At 41.4% G+C, this 24829-nt stretch overlaps 1 protein-coding gene across 1 annotated transcript in view; it reads left to right on the top strand.

Annotated features, from left to right (window-relative positions):
• The window catches only part of rims1b (regulating synaptic membrane exocytosis 1b), a 177072-nt gene that overhangs the window by 60941 nt on the left and 91302 nt on the right, over window positions 1-24829 (top strand). Inside the window, exons 3-10 of the mRNA XM_060898963.1 lie at window positions 264-523; window positions 2743-3626; window positions 5719-5759; window positions 7821-7931; window positions 8155-8254; window positions 8434-8557; window positions 12115-12161; window positions 12628-12746. Coding sequence (XP_060754946.1) covers window positions 264-523; window positions 2743-3626; window positions 5719-5759; window positions 7821-7931; window positions 8155-8254; window positions 8434-8557; window positions 12115-12161; window positions 12628-12746 — 1686 coding nt within the window. The remainder of the gene's footprint in view (window positions 1-263; window positions 524-2742; window positions 3627-5718; window positions 5760-7820; window positions 7932-8154; window positions 8255-8433; window positions 8558-12114; window positions 12162-12627; window positions 12747-24829) is intronic.

Raw genomic sequence — 24829 nt, 5'->3', positions numbered from 1 at the left:
CAAAATTATGTATGTGTATATGTCTGCCAGTTGTCTGTTGGCTTGTATATCTGTTTTTCTTTACGTTTTCCTACAAGTCTATTCAGTTCAACCCACGTACCTGAATGTAATTGTTAAAGAAAAATCTAAAGACATAAGTCTAACTTAACAATGTTACATCTAAATAGAATAATAGTCACCCAAATAGACCTTTAGTTACCTGTATACCCTGCAAATAAATGTCCCGATGTCTTCAGCGCCACCTACTCCATGTCTCTCGGCAGGTGATGTGGGTATGCAACCTATGCAGGAAGCAGCAGGAGATCCTTACTAAATCTGGAGAATGGTTCTCATCAGGGCCAAGAGGCAGGCCTCTGAGCATCGCCGGCCCTGAGGCTGACCGAGACGGGAAGCTGCGTTCCAGGTCGCAGGCTATACCTGGAGCTAACCTAGCTAGTGCTAACAACGCTCAGCCAGCCACTGACCGGACCAAAGGAGCAGACATGCCAGCATCACGAGCTCGGAGCGAACCTCCACGAGAGAAGTATACTTGCTTGTGCACTTCTGTCACGTTGATGAACTGTGATACAGTCATGAACACCAGAGCATCTAAGCATGGTCTTGTCATGGGAATATACACACACACGTCATATTTCTGCATCAAATATGCAACAAAATCCTCTTTTCATGCAGACCTATTTTCTACATTTGAAATGTGGGCTACATCTTGTCTTTGTCATCATTTTTGTAAATTATAGGAACAAAATGATATCATTGTCCTTGCTTTGACTAAATTGAAGCTGTGTCCGATAAGAAAGATTTGTTTTGTTATTTCTACATTTTAGGGGCGTAATGCAATGCTACTATTTATATCTGTATGTGTTTATCGCACCAAATATTTAGCTCACACAGACATAAGCCAATGAGTTATTGCCATCACGCGGCGTCCGGCGTCCATCTGTCCGTCCACAATTCACAAAAATCGCTACTCCTCCCTGAGTTTTCATCCATCCATCCATCCATCCATCCATCCATCCATTATCTGTAGCTGCTTATCCTGTTCTACAGGGTCGCAGGCAAGCTGGAGCCTATCCCAGCTGACTATGGGCGAAAGGCGGGGTACACCCTGGACAAGTCGCCAGATCATCGCATGGCTGACACAGAGACAAATAACCATTCACACTCACATTCACACCTACGGTCAATTTAGAGTCACCAGTTAACCTAACCTGCATGTCTTTGGACTGTGGGGGAAACCGGAGCACCCGGAGGAAACCCACACGGACACGGGGAGAACATGCAAACTCCACACAGAAAGGTCCTCGTCGGCCGCTGGGCTCAAACCCAGGACCTTCTTGCTGTGAAGCGACAGTGCTAACCACTACACCACCGTGCCGCCCCCCTGAGTTTTCAACAGATTTTGATTCTGATTGTTTTGTTTTGAAGATCAAATTGTTCGAATTGTTCTCATGAAGAGCAGCTTAGCTAATTATAAACAACTCTGGTTTCTCATGGTATGGCCGTGTTAGCCTACGTTCTGCTAACATTCTGGTTGTATCTGTTATAAACCAGAAGTGGGTGTGGCCTAAAGTGTATTATTTTTAATAGAGATGTGCATGGGACTGTTTTTTTTTATTTTTTATTCTGCTTGCACGGTTATTATTTTTGTTTGTACCTACCCACAGTATACTCTAACGAATTTAATTGGTTCTATTCCTCTATTAAACTAGTGGTCTGATTTACACCACCACAACCCTGAGTAAGTAGTTACAAGGGATGAATGAATGAACACTGTAATGTAATGAATGTGGTATCAGTATTAGTATCTTTTCAGAACAAATTATCTGTAATTCCTTCTGATTAATGTATTCATAGTTGGTTATATGAACACAAAACATCTGTTCTCCAAGGATTTCGTGAATAGTTAAGAGGTCTTCGCTTTTCAAAGGGCTTCTACTTGTAACCATCTCTCCTGTCGGCCTCTACACAGAACCTGTAAAGGCTCCGTCAAAGGAGCAAACCAAAGGCTGAAGGGTGCTAGATGGTCCCTTTACATATATAAGATAAGCCTGCACTTATTTAGGTTGTGTTTGTCCTCAGGTTAGTATTGGATCTTATAATGTAAAAGTATGACATGCCTTATTTGTTCAACTTGGAAAAAGATTTGAAACTCCAGACATCTGAAATATGGCATTCAATAGTTTATTTGTAATATATTTTCATGTTTCTGCTCTCTTACAAAAAAAGTTAAGCCTTACAACCTGTGGTTCTATATAGAACCCTACAATAGAGCTTTTCCGTTCAAAAAAAGTCCCTCTTAGAAATTTTGAAATGTTAACTGTATATAGAACCTGGGTGATGTAGTGGTTAGCACTGTCGCCTCACAGCAAGAAGGTTCTGGGTTTGAGCCCACTGGCCGATGAGGACCTTTCTGTGTGGAGTTTGCATGTTCTCCCCATGTCTGTGTGGGTTTCTTCCGGGTGCTCTGGTTTCCCCCACAGTCCAAAGACATGCAGTTAGGCTAATTGGCTACTCTAAATTGCCCATAGGTGTGAATGGTTGTTTCCCAAGCCTAGATGGGAGGGTTGCGTCACGAAGGGCATCCAGCGTAAAACTATGCTCCAATTAATATGACATGTGGATCAGTAGGGTCCAAATGGACCCTGACCTGGCAGCAGTGGACAAGGAGGAAGAAGAACTGTATATAGAACCCTTTTTTTTCTCAGACCATACTATTTGACTCTTTGTTTCCTTGTCCAATAGGAAGAGGCCAGTGTCCCTGCATGAACAGAATGGCAAGATCATTGTCAGAGGTGAGAGGAGAGTGGGACCAGGCAGGCAGCCTAGTCAGGCTTCAGAAGATCGTGCTCCCGGAGAAAAGCGAGAGAGCAGGCGTCTGGAAAAAGGCCATTCGCAAGAATATGACCACCCTGGTGACACTGCCCACCCTGACCAGAGGCGGAGAAAAGAAGAAGAGGAACGAGAGCGGGAAAGGCAGCGACGGGAAGAGGAATACCAAAATCGCTACTGTAGTGATCCCAACTTGGCCCGCTATCCTGTCAAACCTCAGAAAGAAGAACAAGAGATGCGTATGCATGCCAAAGTGTCCAAAATGCGACAAGAACGTCACCACAGTGACATGGCCATCAATGAAGTAGGCCTCGCTCAAGATGGTTGTGAGACCCCAGGCAGCCGGCTAAGCAGGAGGGCGGCAGGCAGTGAAAATCGCAAGGCACTACTGGAAAACCACCGGGCATACTCTGTGGACAGGACCGTGGGGGGTAGTGCTGGTGGGGGGCCTGTACACCTCCAAAAACAGGGTCACAGTGGTTCTCACTTGAGCCCCAGGAACTCCCAAGACCTCAGGGATGGACAGGATTGGGGCCTCAAAGGCTACTTGGAGCCTGGCTCAGCAGCATTACTACATAAGACCAAGCGTGAGAAAGCTGCCGAAAGCTTCCGGAAAGATTCTTCTCTCAGTTCGGACCAGTCAGAGTGTCTCCGACCACCTCCTCCTCGTGCTTACAGGCCCAAACGAGGCCTCAACAAGAGGCAGATGTCCATTAGCAGTTCAGAGGAGGAGGGAGGGTCCACACCCGAGTACACCAGCTGTGAAGATGTGGAGATTGAGAGCATCAGTGAAAAAGGTAGGAAGTCTTCTACTTTGGCTTAAGTAACTTTAAGGATGTTTGGGAATCAACTCATTTCAGGTTTCTTAGGTTGCTGTGGGCAGGTCATTCATACAGAGCAAATATGTAGCAATTCTTTCTAGTTACATTTTTTATTTCCCCATTCTTAACATTTGTTCTGAATTGTATCACCTGAAAACCATGCCTGTAATTTATAACACACATAGCTCATGGAAACTCCCATATTTATTTATTTATTTATTACTAAGTACTATAGATTTGGGAATTATGTCAGTAGCCCAATTATGTAACACAGCGACTCATTCTCAGGATAAAGCATGGTCATAGCATTTTAAGCCTAAAACTGTTGCAGATTCACCACTGAATATGCCATTACTTTTTAGCTTCATTAGGTTCATCATAACTAATGGTTCACTTTTGGTGCTTAATGGTGCATTCTTGCTGAGCTAGTTCCAAGCTTGACTGTTAATTGTTGTTGTTGGAGTCTGTTTGAAGAAAAGACTAATTGAAGGTCTGAATATCAAAACATCTCCCATCTGTAATTGAGATTTGATTTATGAAAGCTCCATCTGTTAGATAAATTATTCTGAATCTTTTTTTTTTTTTTTTTAGCTCATCCGGCTGTAGGCCAGGTCGGATGAGCTTACGCGATCACACATCGTCCGTCCGTCATCCATCCGTCGTGGTCCGTCCACAATTTACAAAGATCGCTAAACCTTCTACAGGATTGATTGATCGGATTTTGATCAAACTCATGTACAATGTTCCCCAGGTGGCTGTGCATAAAAGTTGTCAAGATGGTGGCGCCACCTGTCCTATTTAGGATTTTATGGGCATCTGAAAATTTTGAGTGACTCATCATATTAAATGCTACTCTTCGTAAACTGCTGGGATATTTTCACTGAAACTCACCCAGAAGACTCTAAAGACATATTCCAACAAGAATTGTTCACCAGGTGGCGCCACCTACCATGGATGAGGCTACAGAGGGGTCATGTGCAATTTCACAAAAATCACTACTCCTCCTACAGGAGTGATCAGATTTTGATCAAACTCTTATGGAATGTTCCCCAGTTTGGTATGTATAAAAGTTGTCAAGGTGGTGGCGCCACCTGTCATATTTAACATTTTATGGGTGTTTGAAAATTTTGGGTGACTCGTCACACCAAACATTGGTGTTTGTAAACTGCTGGAATGTTTTCACTGAAAATCACCCAGAAGACTCTAAAGACATATTCCAACAAGAATTGTTCACCAGGTGGCGCCACATGCCATGGATGCGGCTACACAGGGGTCATATGCAATTTCACAAAAATTGCTACTCCTCCCACAGGATTGATCAGATTTCAAACTCACACACAACAACAGTGACCAGTCTGAGCTACAGCCTCATTGAGGCTATTTTTTTAGCTTTACAATTCATTTTGTAGAGACAGAACATAGGATCTGTGGTCCGAGTGATTTGACTGGGCTGGCTCTTAGCATTTGGATTGGTTATTGCTTATCTTTGTCCTTAGTTACTTTTGGCCATTAGCCCTAAACTATGGTTGGATTTATGCCCTGGTGAAGCATGATGGATGGATTGTGCTGATACAGAAAAGGATCTTGCTACAAGCCTTCCTAATATCATTTTCCATTAGGAATCTATTGTGTATCATTCTCCCATATTGTTGCTTTAGGTCAAAGCTGATCTCACAAGATCTGACAGTAAATGCTTTAAATTCAAAGGTCAAACTTGGTCTGTGCTGAGGGCCAGTGATGCCACATCCTGTTCTCATGCTCAAACAGTACACTCAGTATTGCTAAGAACTTGGGCTGTCAGATGCATGTTTACGTTTCAATTAATATTTTTATAATACAGTATATTATTTACATGTTCAAAAGCAATAATCCACAGTTTAATGTTTAAATCCTGTGTTGTATTTCTCATCATCTTTATCAAAACATGCATTTCCTGTGTTGTACAGTATAGCACGTCCTGATGTATTGTTTATGACGCAAATAGATTACAACTCACTAATGGAGTCACAGTGGTTTCCTCTTCATCGCTACCAATTTCTGGACCATTTTCTTGTTTTTCTTTCTCTAGGTGACTGGGATTGCCATCCTCTAGACCCCACTGTATGGCATGTAAGTTTTATTAAAAGTATGATCATGAAACAAGGAATCCTGAAGAAGGTTGGAATGGTTGATGGCACTGGAGGACTTGATTGGGTTGGGCAATATGTTGTATAAATGATGTTGTCAAGCATGTTGGCTGTAATGAGTATAACGTTAGTAATATGCACGTAGTGGCCAGTATATTCAATAGAACTATTACGTAGCTACTCGTATTAACCATTTAATCAAGTAATGCTACTGTACGCCAATCAGCCATCATATTATAACCACTGACAGGTGAAGTGAATAACATTGATTATCTCATTACAGTGGCACCTGTCAAGGGGTGGGATATATTAGGCAGCAAGAAAGAGAACAGTCAGTTCTCGAAGTTGATGCTTTGGAAGCAGGAAAAATGAGCACGCGTAAGGAGCTGAGCAACTTTGACAAGGGCCAAATTGTGATGGCTAGACGACTGGGTCTGAGCATCTCCAAAATGGCACATCTTGTGGGGTGTTCCTGGTATGCAGTGGTTACTACCTACCAAATGTGGTCTAAGGAAGGACAATCGGTGAACCAGCGACAAGGTCATGGATGTCGAAGGCTCACTGATTCAGATGGGGCACAAAGACTAGCCCATATGGGCCAATCCCACAGCAGAGCTACCTTTCTGTTTTAGCCAACATGAATTTTTTCAGCAGTTTGTCCTACAGTAGCTCTTCTGTGGGATTGGGCCATATGGGTTGGCCTTCATGCCCTGTGCGAATCAATGAGCCTTCAACACCCATGACCTTGTCGCTGGTTCACTGCTTGTCCTTCCTTGGACCACTTTTGGTAGGTACTAACCACTGCATACCGGGAACACCCCACAAGATGTGCCATTTTGGAGATGCTCAGACCCAGTCATCTAGCCATCACAATTTGGCCCCTGTCAAAGTCGCTCAGATCCTTATGCTTGCCCATTTTTCCTGCTTCCAACACATCAAATTCAAGAACTGACTGTTCTCTTTCTTGCTGCCTAATATATCCCAGCCCTTGACAGGTGCCATTGTAATGAGATAATCAATATTATTCACGTCACCTGTCAGTGGTCATAATGTTATGGCTGATCGGTGTATACTGTACAGTCAAAGCATTCCTTATGTATATAATCAGTGACTGGTCCATTGCTTTTGGATGTCTCATCTCATCTCATCTCATCTCATTATCTCTAGCCGCTTTATCCTTCTACAGGGTCGCAGGCAAGCTGGAGCCTATCCCAGCTGACTACGGGCGAAAGGCGGGGTACACCCTGGACAAGTCACCAGGTCATCACAGGGCTGACACATAGACACAGACAACCATTCACACCTACGGTCAATTTAGAGTCACCAGTTAACCTAACCTGCATGTCTTTGGACTGTGGGGGAAACCGGAGCACCCGGAGGAAACCCACACGGACACGGGGAGAACATGCAAACTCCGCACAGAAAGGCCCTCGCCGGCCACGGGGCTCGAACCCGGACCTTCTTGCTGTGAGGCGACAGCGCTAACCACTACACCACCGTGCCGCCCCTGCTTTTGGATGTATGAATTTAATTTTTATGATAATATTAAAATGCATAAAAACAAAAGATGTAAGTGCTAGCCTTACTCCAACCTTACGCTTAAATTTTGTACCTGCTGATGTGATTTGAATGGGAGACCATGTTCAGAATAAGACTTTACTACTGGTATATTCATACAATTCATACATACGTGTATATTCATACAAAAATACCTGATTACTTACAGAGACAGCAAACTTTTACAAAACATTCATTAACCTAGAGTTAGTGTAAAAGTATCTTCATTAATACACTAAAAGCTTGCTAACATGTTCAAAGCATGAGTTAACATCCACAGAGTGTTAGGACTAAAATGCAATTGCGATATACACTACTCTCTAGAGTACCTTCTGTTTTGCCAACTGTACAAATTCCTCAACACACATCTGATGCAGTAGATGTTTCGTCTTTGGTTATGTACAGTGCTTCACCACAGTTTGTGCATGTTAGCAAGATTGTGTCCATCATTAATGGGTTTGAAAAGCACCATGCCATTTCCCCTCAGCATCCTGTTACATGGCAGCCTTCAAAAGAGGGGGATCATTTGATCGGCCGCATCACTCTGAGCAAGCGCTCAGCCGTGCCTCGAGAAGCTGGCTCTCTGCTCGGGCTGAAGGTGAGATTAACAGGGTACAACAGCCAAATTCTCTATCTCTATTTGTGTCTAAGCAGAAAACCAAGCTCAGTTTATTCTGTTTCAGTGCAGGTCACATGACCTACATTGACTAGTACAGCATGCATCTTTTATCTTAGCATTTAGAAATGTTCACAGAGCTTAAACCACGTTTTCAAGGTGTTGTGTTGTAGAACTTACCAAGTGCATGCTTTACTGTCATTAGGTGGTTGGTGGGAAAATTACAGAGACCGGGAGACTTGGAGCGTTCATCACCAAAGTAAAGAAAGGAAGTCTCGCAGACGTTGTAGGCCATTTACGAGCAGGTGAGGATTATTGTTCAAAATGGGTATTTGTGCAACTCAGGTGGTCAATAATGATGATAAATCTCATAAACATCTTCATATTTGTTTCTCATTAACATGATAACCTTTGTTCCTCTGTTTGATGGTACTCCTAGCTGTTAGATGGCAGGTTGGTTAAACGGTAGCCATTTTGATTTCAGGTGATGAGGTGTTGCAGTGGAATGGAAAGGCGTTGCCTGGAGCAACCAAGAAAGAAGTGTACAACATAATTTTAGAGTCGCAGTCCGCACCGCAAGTGGAAATAGTTGTTTCAAGACCAATTGGGTAAGTATAGCACAAGTTCATCACTGTGTCTTTAAGACACTTCATATATATATATATATATATATATATATATATATATATATATATATATGAGTGATTCCACGCTTATGGGTACTGAAATGGGGACATGAACTTATTTTTAAAAATTCACCTAAAACCATTTCTTTTTTTACCATCAGGTCACAAAGCATGTAATCTTTAATGAATGATATGTTAAAAGATAACTTTAATTTTCTGAGATGTAATAAAAACATATTTATATGCCAAAGTCAAGCCTATGAGTTCCAAAATGATGTCTGTTACATTACTTCTGTTACGATTGTCCATCTCGCGTCTGTTACAAATTAATTACAATCTAGCTATATACCATGTTAATCTTATTGAAAGAATGTGTATGTTTATTCTACTACACATGTTTATTAATTATATTTGCTAAAACATCACCTTCCTATGTTTCAAAAAGCCAACCAGTCTTTTTACATTTTTGTATCAGACAATGTCATTCTATTGGTGTCAAACATTATTAAAAAAAGCTGATGTAGATTGCTACATTAAAAAAACCCTCACTGTTATATTCTAATATATCATTACTTTATCTATACATAATAAAATACAGTTATAAAATAATTCTACATTGTTAAAATTGAGAATCTATATGTCCACAACACTTCTGTTACGTTCTGACTTTGGCATATAAATATGTTTTTATTACATCTCAGAAAATTAAAGTTATCTTTTAACATATCATTCATTAAAGATTACATGTTTTGTGACCTGATGGTAAAAAAAAGAAATGGTTTTAGGTGAATTTTTAAAAATAAGTTCATGTCCCCATTTCAGTACCCATAAGCGTGGTTTATATAAATAACAAAAGGTTTATCTCAGAGATGTGAAATGTACCCCGAATTCTAGAATGACCCATATTTTATATATATATATATATATAATATGGGTCATTCTAGAATTCAGGGTACATTTCACATCTCTGAGATAAACCTTTTGTTATTTTCCACAAAATAAATCTTTATTGAATCAGTTTTGAACAATAATGCAAATTATGACAAACTTTCACCAATAGTGATGCTTGATCTTCCTTTTAGACCCAATTTATTAATAAAACATTAGCTAAATGACTCCCCCCACATTACTGGCTGTCTTCGACTCCGGATTCATCCATTCAACTCGAATAAACATGAAGTGATTCAGTTGAACAATCTGTTTTGGGGGCTTATTCTATTAACCGTGATAAAATCAATTGCATAGAATGTCTAGTTTCTGTATTATGTGAAATTTCAGTCATAAAAAAAATATTTTTTGATCCGTCCCGATGTTCTTGTCAACTCTGTTCACTCTGTTATAAAACCACATAAAATCCACAAAGACTTTTAATAATACACATAACACCCACACCAAGAGATGTCACTTCCTCTGGCGGGAAACTTCAGAAAGGAAGTGAAGTATGTCATGTTTCTTGTCTCATTAATTTGAACAAAATGTTGAGGATACACCAACAGTAGTTTCATTATTCGTCAAATCTGTTATTGCGATATTAGAGTGAATATCTCGCTCATGTTTTAAAAAGAATCGTAATATGATTAAAAATCCATAAAATTCTGTTTTTACACATGCCATGTGGCAGCTAGTTTGAGGTTAGCATGTGGAGTTAAGACACAAAATGGTGGCAAATGTCAACTCTGTTATCGTCGATCCTGTTAATGGATTGCCCATTTTAACGTGAACAGAGTTGACAATGACAAACAGAGTCAACGTTTGAAATGTACCCACAATTATAGAATGGGCCACATATATTTTATGTGACCATTAAGGTGTGTATTGTCATTGTTGAAATGATTAACAGAGGTTTTAGTGTAAAAGGTGCACTGATTTTAGAAGGCTCCTGGACCTTTTCATGCATATACATGTATTTTAAATAGAAATACAGGTGTCACAGTTTCCCCACTTTTTTTAGTCAGACTCTGCCATTGGTTTGTTGCCTGATTGTGTTCACCTGTTCTGTGTTTCATTCTGATTCGTTATATATATGCTTATCATGCTTTTGTTACCTCCACTAACTTTGTTGGAACAGGTTATGTTTTCGCCTCCATTTGTTTGCCTGTTCCCAACATAACTCAAAAAGTAATAAACAGATTTTGATGAAATTTGGAGGAAAGGTGAACCATGGGCCAAGGAATAATTGCCTCACTTTTGATGCAAATCCGGATATATATGCGGATCCAAGATTTTTTTTTTGTCTGTTCCCAACGTAACTCAAAAAGTAGTGAATGGATTTGGATGAAATTTGGTGTACAGCTTTAATATTATCCTATGTTCAAATGGTTTGATTTTGATGTTGATTGTGTGTGGCTTGATGGAGGTATGCACTCTAGTTTGAATTCCGAGCTTTGATTTCTGTTTCCTTGTTCAGTATTTTCCTTCTTTAGGCCTTTCTCTTTTCCCCCTACTATCTGGCTGTTTCTATGCATACTGTTCTGATTAAATTATTAGCTAGTTTATTTGATCAAGCTCAGAAAAAAGTTCTAGTCTTTATGTTTCAGGGTTAGAGTTAGTCCTTCCCCAATCTTTTCCCTTTAGATTATGGATTCTGTTAGAGTCTCTGTGTACTTTGTGTCATTCTACCTTTTACTATACAATCTGGATCAAAACAAGAGCTTCCTAATTAGTCTAAATCCAAATCAAGTGACCATCTACATGTAGAAAGAATATAAAACTAGATAGAGTAAGACATAGAGAATGACGCTTAGTGAGGGAAAAAGCCTGTTTTTCATGGATCATTCGGGTTCAGTGATCCAGATCAGCACCAAAAGTCATAGCAACTTAATTCAGCCCAGAGGTATTCTTCCTGTGAAATTTGGTGATGATTGGTTGAAAACTGAAGGAGAAATAAATGATTGAAAAAAGCCTGTTTTTCATGGATCATTCTGGTTCAGTGATCCAGATCAGCACCAAAAGTCATAGCAACGCAATTCAGCCCAGAAGTATTCTGTTTGTGAAATTTGGTGACGATTGGCTGAAAACTGATGGAGAAATAGCGTCCTTAAAACATTAGAAGAAGAAGAAAGATCTTGAGTGAGAGTAACAATTTGCGCTAGCACTGCTAGCACAAATTAATGATCTTAAATGGCTTAGATGTGTAAAGTTGGTGATTTAGTTGCTTCTTTTTGCGTAATTTGTTTAAAGTCGAATTGACATCACTTTGATTTGCTTTTTCACTCCATGCAAAAGATGCATCCATCGTGTTATTCACAAAAATGTCCTCAGAAAGTTTTATAGAGCATATGAGTAAGTAAAGCACTCAAACTGTTTTATTGTGTCCAGTGTCCATAGTGCCTGAACCTAAAGTATCCTCAAGCCTTAAGTAGCATTGCTAGCTTATTAGCATTGCTTAGCTACCAAAATCAAACCCTCTGATCCTGACACTTCCCTTATTTCCTAAATATCAATCACCAATGCGTGTGATCATTTACCGTATGTGATTGTAAAGAAAGCCATATTTTTAATACGTCTGCTAAAAATGTCTTTGTGTCATTCTTTTAAAGAGACAGACCAAGACATCCAGAGAAGACACATCCTCCTCTTGAATCTAGTAGGTTTTGTTGATTGGATTTATACCCAACTTATTTGTCTCATCTCATCTCATTATCTCTAGCTGCTTTATCCTTCTACAGGGTCGCAGGCAAGCTGGAGCCTATCCCAGCTGACTACGGGCGAAAGGCGGGGTACACCCTGGACAAGTCACCAGGTCATCACAGGGCTGACACATAGACACAGACAACCATTCACACTCACATTCACACCTACGGTCAATTTAGAGTCACCAGTTAACCTAACCTGCATGTCTTTGGACTGTGGGGGAAACCGGAGCACCCGGAGGAAACCCACGCGGACACGGGGAGAACATGCAAACCAACTTATTTGAATTGTTTTTTTTTTCTACATAAGAACAATATATTATATTTACTACATATCCTCAAAAATGTATTTCTAAAAATACCCACAGTATATTCACATTAGAAAAATATTTATTTGACTTGTATTTTCTGTCGCAATAGCTGGTTCCAGTTCTATCGATGAGTCTCACAAGGTGGACCGTCCCTCCATCTCCGTCATGTCCCCCACCAGTCCGGGAATGTTGAGAGATCTGCCTCAGGACCTACCAGGCCAGCTTTCAGTAAGTACAAGCAAAAATGATACAATACTACCATGCATGAGTAGTTATCATAGTCATATTGAAAGTGTTATAAAAGTGGCTCATAATGATTAAATAATTAAAATTACATGGTCTTTTAGCTAACATGAGGCAGAGTGGAGTAATCGAGAGTCCAGTTGACAGTGATACAAGCACTGCAGGGTGTGATCAAATGACCAGAAACAAGTGGAAGATAATTATGGTTAAAATGCAGTGACCCAAATTAAAACTTATAATATTATAAAGCAAAGAAGGTACAGTTGCATGAAGGAAGGAATAAAACAATTAAAAATGCACTGTATAAAGAAAATAATATTGTGGCCTGAGTTAATACTACCACCCCTGTTGATTATTTTCTTTGTAATAATGCCATGGCCCAAAGTGTTGTATTCTTTTTATATTGAAGCATGGTTCCCAAGTCAGTTTTCCCCAAGGGCCAAATTTTGTCAGGCATGTCAAGCCAAGGGCCAAAACTTCCAAAACACTCACACATCCACCATCACTGAAAATTAAACATCTGGGCACACAGACACTTTTATATCCAACTCAAACCAGAAACATTTCTATTTACTGTGTCTCTAATAGCAAAAAACAACAACGAACAACAGCACTATTCTTTGTGTGCAACCACGTGACAAAATAGTGTGACGTATGTATCCGCTAGGGCTGCGTACCGGTACTGTGTACCAGTACTGTACCGTGAAAATCGATTCGGTACAGGTCCAAAATACCGGATCATGAAGTACCGGTACTGTACTGATATAAATTTACACCAAGTATCTGCTTATTTTGTGACTGAAGATGCGTAAATTTAGCACTGGAAAAGACGTAAAATGCCACGCTGAAACTTGAAATCAGAGCCATCTTTGATTTGAGATCCTCTCGCCACAGTCTCACGAGACATTGCGAGAGCTTGGCTGATCCAGCGTTCTGATTGGTCAAAAATACTCAAAAGCAGGTCAGCCATTTTTCCTTTGCTGGCATTGGCAGCCTTTGTTGCTTTGTGTAATTTTGGCGCGTAAGTTAAAGGCTGCGGACTGCGCGTAGTCTGTAGTACTCTAGTGTAGTAGTCACTTCTCGCTGTGAGACAACTTATGACTTTTTGTCCCAAGTTAACTATAATGTGAGACTGAGAGGGTGACTGAGAAGTGAGGTAGGAAACCTAGTTATGTTCGGTTTTCTTTGAATAAAGATACTGACAAGTTGTCAACAGTTTATTAATGTTTCTGTCATTATTAAATAAGTTCAGAAGAATTTGTCAAATTGTTCAGGTACAGGTACAGGTCCGGACCTGTACCTAAACCTCTGTACCGGTACCTGTACCTGACGTTTAGGGACGCAGCCCTAGTATCCGCCACCATGTTGGATGACATCCATCCATTACCCGTAACCATTTATCCTGTGCAGGGTCACGGGCAAGCTGGAGCCTATCCCAGATGACTATGGGTGAGAGGTGGGGTACACCCTGGACAAGTCACCAAATCCTCACAGGGCTGACACATAGAGACAAACAACCATTCACACTCACGGTCAATTTAGAGCCACCAATTAGCCTAACCTGCATGTCTTTGGACTGTGGGGGAAACCGGAGCACCCGGAGGAAACCCATGCAGACACAGGGAGAACATGCAAACTCCACACATTAAGGCCCTCGTTGGCCGCTGGGCTCGAACTCAGAACCTTCCTGCTGTGAGGTGACAGTGCTAACCACTACACCACCATGCCACCTTTTGATAAAAACCCATCTATCTTATGTAAATAAAGATCCAAATTTCATTATCCGGTGGTCAAGTGTTGATGAAATACGTTGCGTTGCACTTGCAATCAAGTTCCCTGTGGTCGTACACGTTCATGGTTTGTACTTACAGATGTCATATGGTCGCAAAAGCACATAGAGACAAACAACCATTCATACTCACACCTACAGTCAATTTAGAGCCACCAATTAGACTAATCTTCATGTCTTTGGACTGTGGTGGAAACCGGAGCACCCGGAGGAAACCCACACAGACATGGGGAGAACATGCAAACTCCACACAGAAAGGCCCTCGCCGGCCAGTGGGCTCAAACCCAGAACCTTCTTTCTTTGAGGTGACAGTGCTAACCACTACACCACTGTGCCACCATGTTGGATGATATACAAATCCAAAATGCCATCTCATGCAAACAATAACTGTGATGCATCTCTGACTTTCTCAAAATATTATGATTCTCTGGAATCCTCAGCCAAGTCAAGATTCAGAGAAAAAGTTGAAATTTGTGGCTTTGACCCGTATATGTTAAAGCCGTATGATTATACAGAGGATTTAGCCTCATTACCACCGATTGAATACCCTGATATCAGCGTGAACTACAGTGGTGCTTGAAAGTTTGTGAACCCTTTAGAATTTTCTATATTTCTGCATAAATATGACCTAAAACATCATTAGATTTTCACACAAGTCCTAAAAGTAGATAAAGAGAACCCAGTTAAACAAATGAGACAAAAATATTATACTCGGTCATTTATTTATTGAGGAAAATGATCCAATATTACATATCTGTGAGTGGCAAAAGTATGTGAACCTGTAGGATTAGCCATTAATTTGAAGGTGAAATTAGAGTCAGGTGTTTTCAATCAATGGGATGACAATCAGGTGTGAGTGGGCACCCTGTTTTATTTAAAGAACAGGGATCTATCAAAGTCTGATCTTCACAACACGTTTGTGGAAGTGCATCATGGCACGAAAAAAGGAGATTTCTGAGGACCTCAGAAAAATTATTGTTGATGCTCATTAGGCTGGAAAAGCTTACAAAACCATCTCTAAAGAGTTTGGACTCCACCAATCCACAGTCAGACAGATTGTGTACAAATGGAGGAAATTCAAGACCATTGTTACCCTCCCCAGGAGTGGTCGACCAGCAAAGATCACTCCAAGAGCAAGGCATGTAATAGTCAGTTAGGTCACAAAGGACCCCAGGGTAACTTCTAAGCAACTGAAGGCCTTTCTCCCATTGGCTAATGCTAATGTTCATGAGTCCACCATCAGAAGAACACTGAACAACAATGGTGTGCATGGCAGGGTTGCAAGGAGAAAGCCACTGCTCTCCAAAAAGAACATTGCTGCTCATCTGCAGTTTGCTAAAGGTCATGTGGACAAGTCAGAAGGCTATTGGAAAGATGTTTTGTGGACAGATGAGACCAACATGGAAATTTTGGTTTAAATGAGAAGCATTATGTTTGGAGGAAGGAAAACACTGCATTCCAGCATAAGAACCTTATCCTATCTGTGAAACATGGTGGTGGTAGTGTCATGGTTTGGGCCTGTTTTGCTGCATCTGGGCCAGAACGGCTTGCCATCATTGATGGAACAATGAATTCTGAATGATACCAGCGAATTCTAAAGGAAAATGTCAGGACATCTGTCCATGAACTGAATCTCAAGAGAAGGTGGGTCATGCAGCAAGACAACGACCCTAAGCACACAAGTCGTTCTACCAAAGAATGGTTAAAGAAGAATAAAGTTAATGTTTTGGAATGGCCAAGTCAAAGTCCTGACCTTAATCCAATCGAAATGTTGTGGAAGGACCTGAAGCGAGCAGTTCATGTGAGGAAACCCACCAACATCCCAGAGTTGAAGCTGTTGTGTACGGAGGAATGGGCTAAAATTCCTCCAAGCCGGTGTGCAGGACTGATCAACAGTTACCGGAAACGTTTAGTTGCAGTTATTGCTGCACAAGGGGGTCACACCAGATACTGAAAGCAAAGGTTCACATACTTTTGCCACTCACAGATATGTAATATTGGATCATTTTCCTCAATAAATAAATGACCAAGTATAATATTTTTGTCTCATTTGTTTAACTGGGTTCTCTTTATCTACTTTTAGGACTTGTGTGAAAATCTGATGATGTTTTATGTCATATTTATGCAGAAATATAGAAAATTCTAAAGGGTTCACAAACTTTCAAGCACCACTGTATCTCATTCTACCAAAAAAAAAAGTGCATAAGTAAAACAAAGTTACTCAGTTACTGGAACGGCATCGCTAATATCTAGCATCTCACCTGGCAAAGTTGACCTACATTGTTCTCCTTGTGAATTCCAACTCGCTAAGGTTTGCGCTACTTCTAATTTAATCTGGGTTTATTGGCAGATCTTTCATTTATCCTGTTGCTTCTTGATACTGCGAGATGAGTTTTCTTTCATCTTGATCTTATCGTGTCCTAATTTGAGTGTTGGTAGCCAATCTGGATTTGTTTTATCGCGTACTGTAGGTTTGCCAGTGCTCCTCCAAGGTGAGAAGCAGTGTTCGCATTAAAGCTCAAAAGCACAATTTAATTAGCAGAAAACACAGCTTTAATTAGCAATGAACTCTTACCAGCTATAAAGTGGTCACCACACACACACACACGCACACACACATGGGTGTAATTAGCTTTTTCCTCAGTTAAGTCTTTACGATGTATGTGTTTGAACCACAGTGTACGCACGGCATTCTCTGGACAGTTTATCTGTTTTGTTGAATTTTTTTTCAAAACAGCATCAAAAATAAAATAAAATAATGAAAATTATTTTGGGAATTCTGAAGAACCATTTCTCTTTGTCATGAGTAGCATTATTACCACGATTATATCCCGCACGCAAAGTAGGCATCATCTTTTTTCAAAGGCAGTGAAATCAAAAGAAAATCATGAAGGGTTGCAGCAGTTCACACGTGAAGCTCCACTATCTTGATTGTTGTTATCATCCAACATAGTGGACTTCCGGTTTGGGAAATAAGCGCGATATCACATGCACACGAACAATAGCAAGTGGTTCACGGTGAGAAAGGACTGAGCATCCTGAGGAAAAGATAACTGTGTCAACTTTTCAACAGAGGTGGACAAAGTACCCAAGTTCATTATTTAAATCAAAGTACAGATCCCACTGGTCAGTTCAAGTGAAAGTTGTCCAGTCACATTTTTATTTAAGTTAAAGTACTGAAGTACTTGCTTTTAAAAATACTTAAGTATTAAAAGTACATTTTCTGTCAACACGCTGTTGTATTATTGTCACAATGCTTACAAAACCTAATGCCGTTACCAAAGACAAAAATGTGAATTCACAAAATGAACGCATGCTGTGCTGTCATGGTGGTTTAACGTTAAGCTAGTCAGTGAAGCTCCACCTGACATGCTAGAAAACTCTTTTCAAACTCAAAATCATATTGGGTAGCTAACGCTACTAGAAAAGAAAGATTTCTACATTCTGTTTATTTGGCAAGATTATGCTAAAACATTTCTGAAAGGGGCGGCACGGTGGTGTAGTGGTTAGTGCTGTCGCCTCACAGCAAGAAGGTCCGGGTTCGAGCCCCGTGGCCGGCGAGGGCCTTTCTGTGTGGAGTTTGCATGTTCTCCCCGTGTCCGCATGGGTTTCCTCCGGGTGCTCCGGTTTCCCCCACAGTCCAAAGACATGCAGGTTAGGTTAACTGGTGACTCTAAATTGGCCGTAGGTGTGAATGTGAGTGTGAATGGTTGTCTGTGTCTATGTGTCAGCCCTGTGATGACCTGGCGACTTGTCCAGGGTGTACCCCGCCTTTCGCCTGTAGTCAGCTGGGATAGGCTCCAGCTTGCCTGCAACCCTGTAGAACAGGATAAAGCGGCTAGAGATAATGAGATGAGATGAGATTTCTGAAAGGACTTCAGATAAGTTAACGTTATTCATGTTAGTGTAACTCTGTTTTTACATGCTAACTAACAGTGTCCAAGCTAACTAGCTATGTGTTAACGTTAGCCATGGACAAAGCAACGGCAACTTGGTGGGCAAATCCATAGAAAGTCATTTGACTAACCAGACTGCATAGCTATTGCAACGTTATCGCTAGCTCTAAAAGCACAGATTAATTTATTTCAAGCTTTCTCTTGGAATAAAATGTTTGCATACCTCAATATGCTTCTGCAGGTTGGACAGCGAGTTTTTTGTAGGCCGTAATGTGGTTCATTTTCAGCAAACAAAGCAAACATGGGCGACACGGTGGTGTAGTGGTTAGCGCTGTGGCCTCACAGCAAGAAGGTCCGGGTTCGAGCCCCGTGGCCGGCGAGGGCCTTTCTGTGCGGAGTTTGCATGTTCTCCCCGTGTCCGCGTGGGTTTCCTCCGGGTGCTCCGGTTTCCCCTACAGTCCAAAGACATGCAGGTTAGGTTAACTGGTGACTCTAAATTGACCATAGGTGTGAATGTGAGTGTGAATGGTTGTCTGTCTATATGTCAGCCCTGTGATGACCTGGCGACTTGTCCAGGGTGTACCCCACCTTTCGCCCGTAGTCAGCTGGGATAGGCTCCAGCTTGCCTACGACCCTGTAGAACAGGATAAAGCGGCTAGAGATAATGAGATGAGATGAGAAAGCAAACATTTAAAACGAAACAAATCTTTAATCCCTTCAGAAAACTGAAACATGTCTTCTAGGTAAAGCCATGCGTGTGTGTGCATTCCCCAGAAGAACCGCCTCCTTCCATTCTGCCATCAACTGATCGTGTTAAATCATGATGTGCAGAAATCACTGATCTTGATTTTATACAGTCTATGGACGTGACGTGACCCTAGTGATTACTGATCGGCTGTCTCAGTGTCACCTGCGAAAAACCATCACGTTTTAGAAAAGAAAAGAAAAAACATCCACTTTCAAAGCTGCAACGAGTAACGAGTAACGAGGACCTTGATAGAAATGTAGTGGAGTGAAAAGTACGATATTTGCCTTTCAAATGTAGTGAAGTTAAAGTCATAAGTTTCCAAAAAAATAATACTCAAGTAAAGTACAGATACTCAAAAAGTGTACTTAAGTACAGTACTCAAGTAAGAGTACTTTTGTTACTGTCCACCCTCTGACAAAGACCTGACACGTGTGCAAACCGTAGCATTACAAACGTCTGCAAAATTTCCAAACAGATTTCCACATAGACGGCAATTAGCACATTCATAACCGCATTCACCTGAAGAAGAGTCAAGTGAGACTGTGAGCAAAGAGTCAGACTGGAGGATATATTACACAAACACACACACAGAGGAAGAAAGACACACAAAGGTTCAATACCATAATAACGCACCAACACATTATTATTAGTTTGACACTTTTAAAATATGTGCTTACCAAATAATATTAGGCCATAAATACCAATCTGTATTATTCACTTTTCTTGTGGCAAACAGTATAATTAGCTTTGACACAGACAGCTACAGTCTGCGTTCGGTCAAATAAAACAAAATCGATCAGTCCAGTCAGATTTAAACTGATAGATTTCCTGGTCAACTTTGCGCTTTTTCATGTGGGCCATGTTGTTCTGGCTTTAGGAAAGTTAAGGATGATCTGTTACTGATTGGTAATAATAGGCGGAGATGACAGGCGGATTATTTAGCTAGCAGAGAACCGTAGAGAGCGTGCACATCTTCTGACGCCTACGCATGCTTTATGGTGTAGTCCTGAGGTCAAGTGTATGGTGTAGGATGAGGTCTAAACGAAGTAGAGCAGCATACAGTACACTTTATTTAATGTGTTATGACAGGTGTGTTAGTGACAAAGGGTTGGACCTGATCTGTTTGGGGTTCAGGGTACGAGAGCATTCTTTTTATTAATTAAAGAACAACAAGAAGACAGAGTCATCTATATGCCCTGCCCTGTATACCAACTATATACCAAGTTTCAAGATATTATTTGTCACATTTTTCAAGTTCTGCTGCAGGAAACCAACCCTACCTCTTTACACTGACCTCAGCAGCCCATGGCATAAACCCACCAGACCTTTGGTCCAGGTGAGCTAAAAATTTAAATTTCACATTTCTTAGTGTCAAAAGGCATGTATACATTACTTACTCAACACATATACCAACTTTCAAGCCCATACCACTCATAGTTTTCAAGTTCCGCTCCGGAAACAAAAGGGGTGTTCACACGGCACATATTTGCATCGATGCTGCACCGATGTATTTTGTTGCGATATATCTTACACCGGTGTAAATTTTGTGGAGTGTTCACACGTCACAAACCTGCTTACTAGAGAGAAGCGTGTTAGCACCGGTGCAGCCCCACTTGCGTTCACACGGCAGTTTTTACGACCATGCGGAAATGAAATATGCGCATGCGTGAAAATGTACTTCCTTTTCCCGGTTGTCATGGCATCACCAAGCGCCGGGAAAACAACGTGGCTGAAGACACCAGTGTTGCCAGATACTGCTGACGTTTTCCAGCCCAAAATATGTTCAAATCTGCCAAAATGCACTTAAAACCGCCCAATCTGGCAACACTGGAAGACACGCAGTTCTGTTGTTGTTGATATTCGCCATTTTGGAAGCGCAAAATACCAGGATGCAAATTATGCAATGCCCGTATGTAATCAGCTCTCCTCACGCGTAGCGAGTCTACCCCTGTAGCGTTCAGACGTCCCATTTTATATCGGTGCTGCCCCACAAACTAGCATTTACTCCGGAGAAAATTTCTTAAACCACCTCCCGAGCAGGGTTAGCTTTGCACTGGTTTAAGCAGCTTTCAGGGGCTACACCGGTATAACTTTGTACCATGTGAACACTCTACTGGGGCAGCCCTGGTGCTACACCGGAGTAAAAGTTGCCGTGTGAACACCCCTAAAACCTACCCCTAGGACTAACCTGAGAGACTTAGGCCCAATCCCAATTCTAATTTCTACCCCTACCCCTCCGCCTTCCCCTCCGCCTTCCCCTTGGCCCTTCCCCTTGAAACTGAGCTACAAGGGATAGGGCTTGAAATTCAACCCTTACGTATTGGGATAGCCCTTCAACGATCGCATACGTCATCGCGTACCTCCGTCAGCGTTTACGTTAGCAAAACGCGACCAAATGCGTCATTGGCTGCGACCAGCCGCTACAGTCAGAGCCAGAACAGAAATCTCTGCTGGCAGGGTGTGATTTGTTAACTAACACCACTGAATGGGATATCTTTGGCGCTTCGTGCACCACATCCGACAGAATGAGGTGTCAGAACACTCATGTAAACAATAAAAGCGAGAATAACAGAACAAAACGTACGCAGTCAAGCAACCGAAAACAATACTCACTCCCAAAGCTTTTTAGCAGCAGCTTGGATTTCAGAAATCGCTGCTCATTCTCAGCTCGAAAGCGAATCAAGCGGCGTGTTTCCTCTGGATAACAACTTAAAACACGTAAATAATGGAGAAAATACATTTATGACAATCTTTCGCCGCGGGAACCGCCATCTTTCTGAAATCCGCATGAAATCTCGCTGAAATCCGCATGGCATTGTGGGAAAACACTCAAACCCCTTCGTTCGGAGTCTGCTCCAGGAAAATCTCCGTTTGGAGGGGTACAGAAGCCCTCCCCCTTCCCCTACCCCTCCGCGTTAACTGGGATTGGGATACCCCTACCCCTTCACGTGAACGCGCAAAATGGAGGGGAAGGGCTAAGGGGTTGGTCCAAGGGGTGAAATGGGATTCGGCCTAAGTCTGAAATTGTTTCCATTAACAATTGGAAAATTAAAATTTCTCAAATTTCTTAGTATGAAAAGGCACATCTACATCACCTTGTCAACATGCATACCAAGTTTCAAATCCGTATCATGAATAGTTTTGGATATATGCTCCAGAAACGAACGTTGCTCTTAGAAACTAAGTCAAAATCTATTTTTGATGTAAAAATTTGAAAAATATTTTTTTCCAAAAATCCAAAATAGCAAAAGGCAGCAGGTCACATGTTGCTTGATATGTTTACAAAGTTTCATGAAGAAATCTTCAGCCATTTTAAAGATATGGCCCGGAAACGAAAACGTGACTGGATGGACGGACAGCCGGAACCTGTTTCTATATCCCCCCGCCAAACTTTGTTTGGGCCGGGGATAAGAAGAAGCCTTTATTTATCACATGTACACTGAAATCCCTCCTCTGCATTTAACCCATCTGAAGCACACTCAAGTGAGCAGTGAACACACACACATATCCAGAACAGTGGGCAGCTATGCAATGCAAAAGCACCCAGGAAGCAGTTGGGGGTTAGGTGCCTTGCTCAAGGGCACTTCAGCCATGATGTTTATTGTTCATTCACTCAACTCCCCTCACGTTTTCCCCGCCAGTCCTAGGAATTGAACTGGCGACCCTTTGGGCCCAAGGCTCCTTCTTTAACCTTCAAGCCATGGCTGCCTCCATGGAGCAAGACCTTGTACTTTTTATCCATTTATAGTTTCACTTAATGTTGTGGAACATCCATGAAAGTCCACAAAGTTAGGTCTTGATATCATTTACATTATAACAGCTACACTACAGTGTCTTGCAAAAGTATTCATCCCCCTTGGTGTTTGTCCTGTTTTGTTACATTACAAGCTGGAATTGAAATGGATTTTTGGGGGGTTAGCACCATTTGATTTACACTACATGCATACCACTTTAAAGGTCTCATCTCATCTCATTATCTCTAGCAGCTTTATCCTGTTCTACAGGGTCGCAGGCAAGCTGGAGCCTATCCCAGCTGACTACGGGCGAAAGGTGGGGTACACCCTGGACAAGTCGCCAGGTCATCACAGGGCTGACACATAGACACAGACAACCATTCACACTCACATTCACACCTACGGTCAATTTAGAGTAACCAGTTAACCTAACCTGCATGTCTTTGGACTGTGGGGGAAACCAGAGCACCCGGAGGAAACCCACGCGGACACGGGGAGAACATACAAACTCCGCACAGAAAGGCCCTCGCCGGCCACGGGGCTCGAACCCGGACCTTCTTGCTGTGAGGCAACAGCGCTAACCACTATACCACCGTGCCGCCCCACTTTAAAGGTGCATTTTTTTATTTTTTATTGCGACACAAACAATAATTAAGATGAAAAACAGGAGTGTGCATAAGTATTTGCCCCCTTTTGTATGAAACCCCTAACTAAGAGCTGGTCCAAGCAAAAGTTTGTGGACACATGATCATCAAACCCATCTGTGGTTCTTCCCCAAACTGTTTCCACAATTGTATAGAATGTAATGTCTTTGTGTGATGTAGCTTTACTGAAAATAAGAGGCCCAAACCTGTTCCATGAAGACATTGACAAGAACTCAAGTGTCCTGCACACATCCCTGACCTCAACTCTACCAAACACCTTTGGGATGAACTGGAATGGCAATTGCAGCAGTGCCTGACCTCACTATGGCTCTTGTGGGTGAATGAGCACATCCCTACAGCCACACTCCAAAATCTAATGGAAAGCCTTCCCAGAAGAGTGGAGGGTATAATAACAGCAAAGGGGATTCAGTGTTCAACAAGAAACACATATGGGTGTGATGGGCAGGTGTCCACATACTTTTAACCATATGGTGCATAAACAGTTGCTCCTTTACCAGCCTTCTGTTTTCCCGTTTAATAAAGTGAATTAAAAAAAATGTAGCTTGTCATGTTGACAAGAAACCAGTCCTGAAGACTTTCCTTACTTAGTGTTGTTTAAAACTGTGGCATTAACCAATAATCATCTAACATAGCAGTTCTTATGGTCTAAAGTCTATATTTGAGCGAATATCTTACTAAATTTATGGAAATGTTCTGAAAGCATAATACAAAAAATAGGTACTCAATGGGTCCATGTGGCGACTGCTTATAAATAAAATAGTTTTCTGATCCCATGTCCATACAGTAAATATAGCATATATACGTTATCAGTGATACTCGTCTCATCTCTTGCAAGCATCACCAAGCTGTGAGCAGTATCAGGGCTTGTAGGATTTTGGTTACCAATTTTGTTTACTGTGTTTTGTTCAAAATACAGCGCTGTGAACTAGATCAATTTTCAAAATAGTAGCAAAGCACTTGGTCATGAATTGTCTTCGAAGCATTATTTAGTACTAATGAGCACATTTTGTTTCACAAGTGTAGTGTAAAAACTTGAAAATAAAATGAAAAAAAATTAAAGCCAATTGCAGAAGTTTGACCAATTATACTTTTAACTTTGACTCAGTTTTCACGAAGGAGCTGATTTATTCCCACATGGGATGTTTGTAATTGCAAACCAAGCGGATCGCTCAAAAGATTCCAACGTTGTCTTCACTGGCTTCTTGGGTTTTTGTTGAATGGCTGGAATTCTTGGCG

Source organism: Neoarius graeffei, chromosome 18, assembly GCF_027579695.1.
Source record: "Neoarius graeffei isolate fNeoGra1 chromosome 18, fNeoGra1.pri, whole genome shotgun sequence".
Taxonomy (NCBI): Eukaryota; Metazoa; Chordata; class Actinopteri; order Siluriformes; family Ariidae; genus Neoarius; species Neoarius graeffei.
The sequence above is the reverse complement of the archived record's forward strand: the minus strand, read 5'-3'. Positions and strand labels throughout refer to the sequence as shown.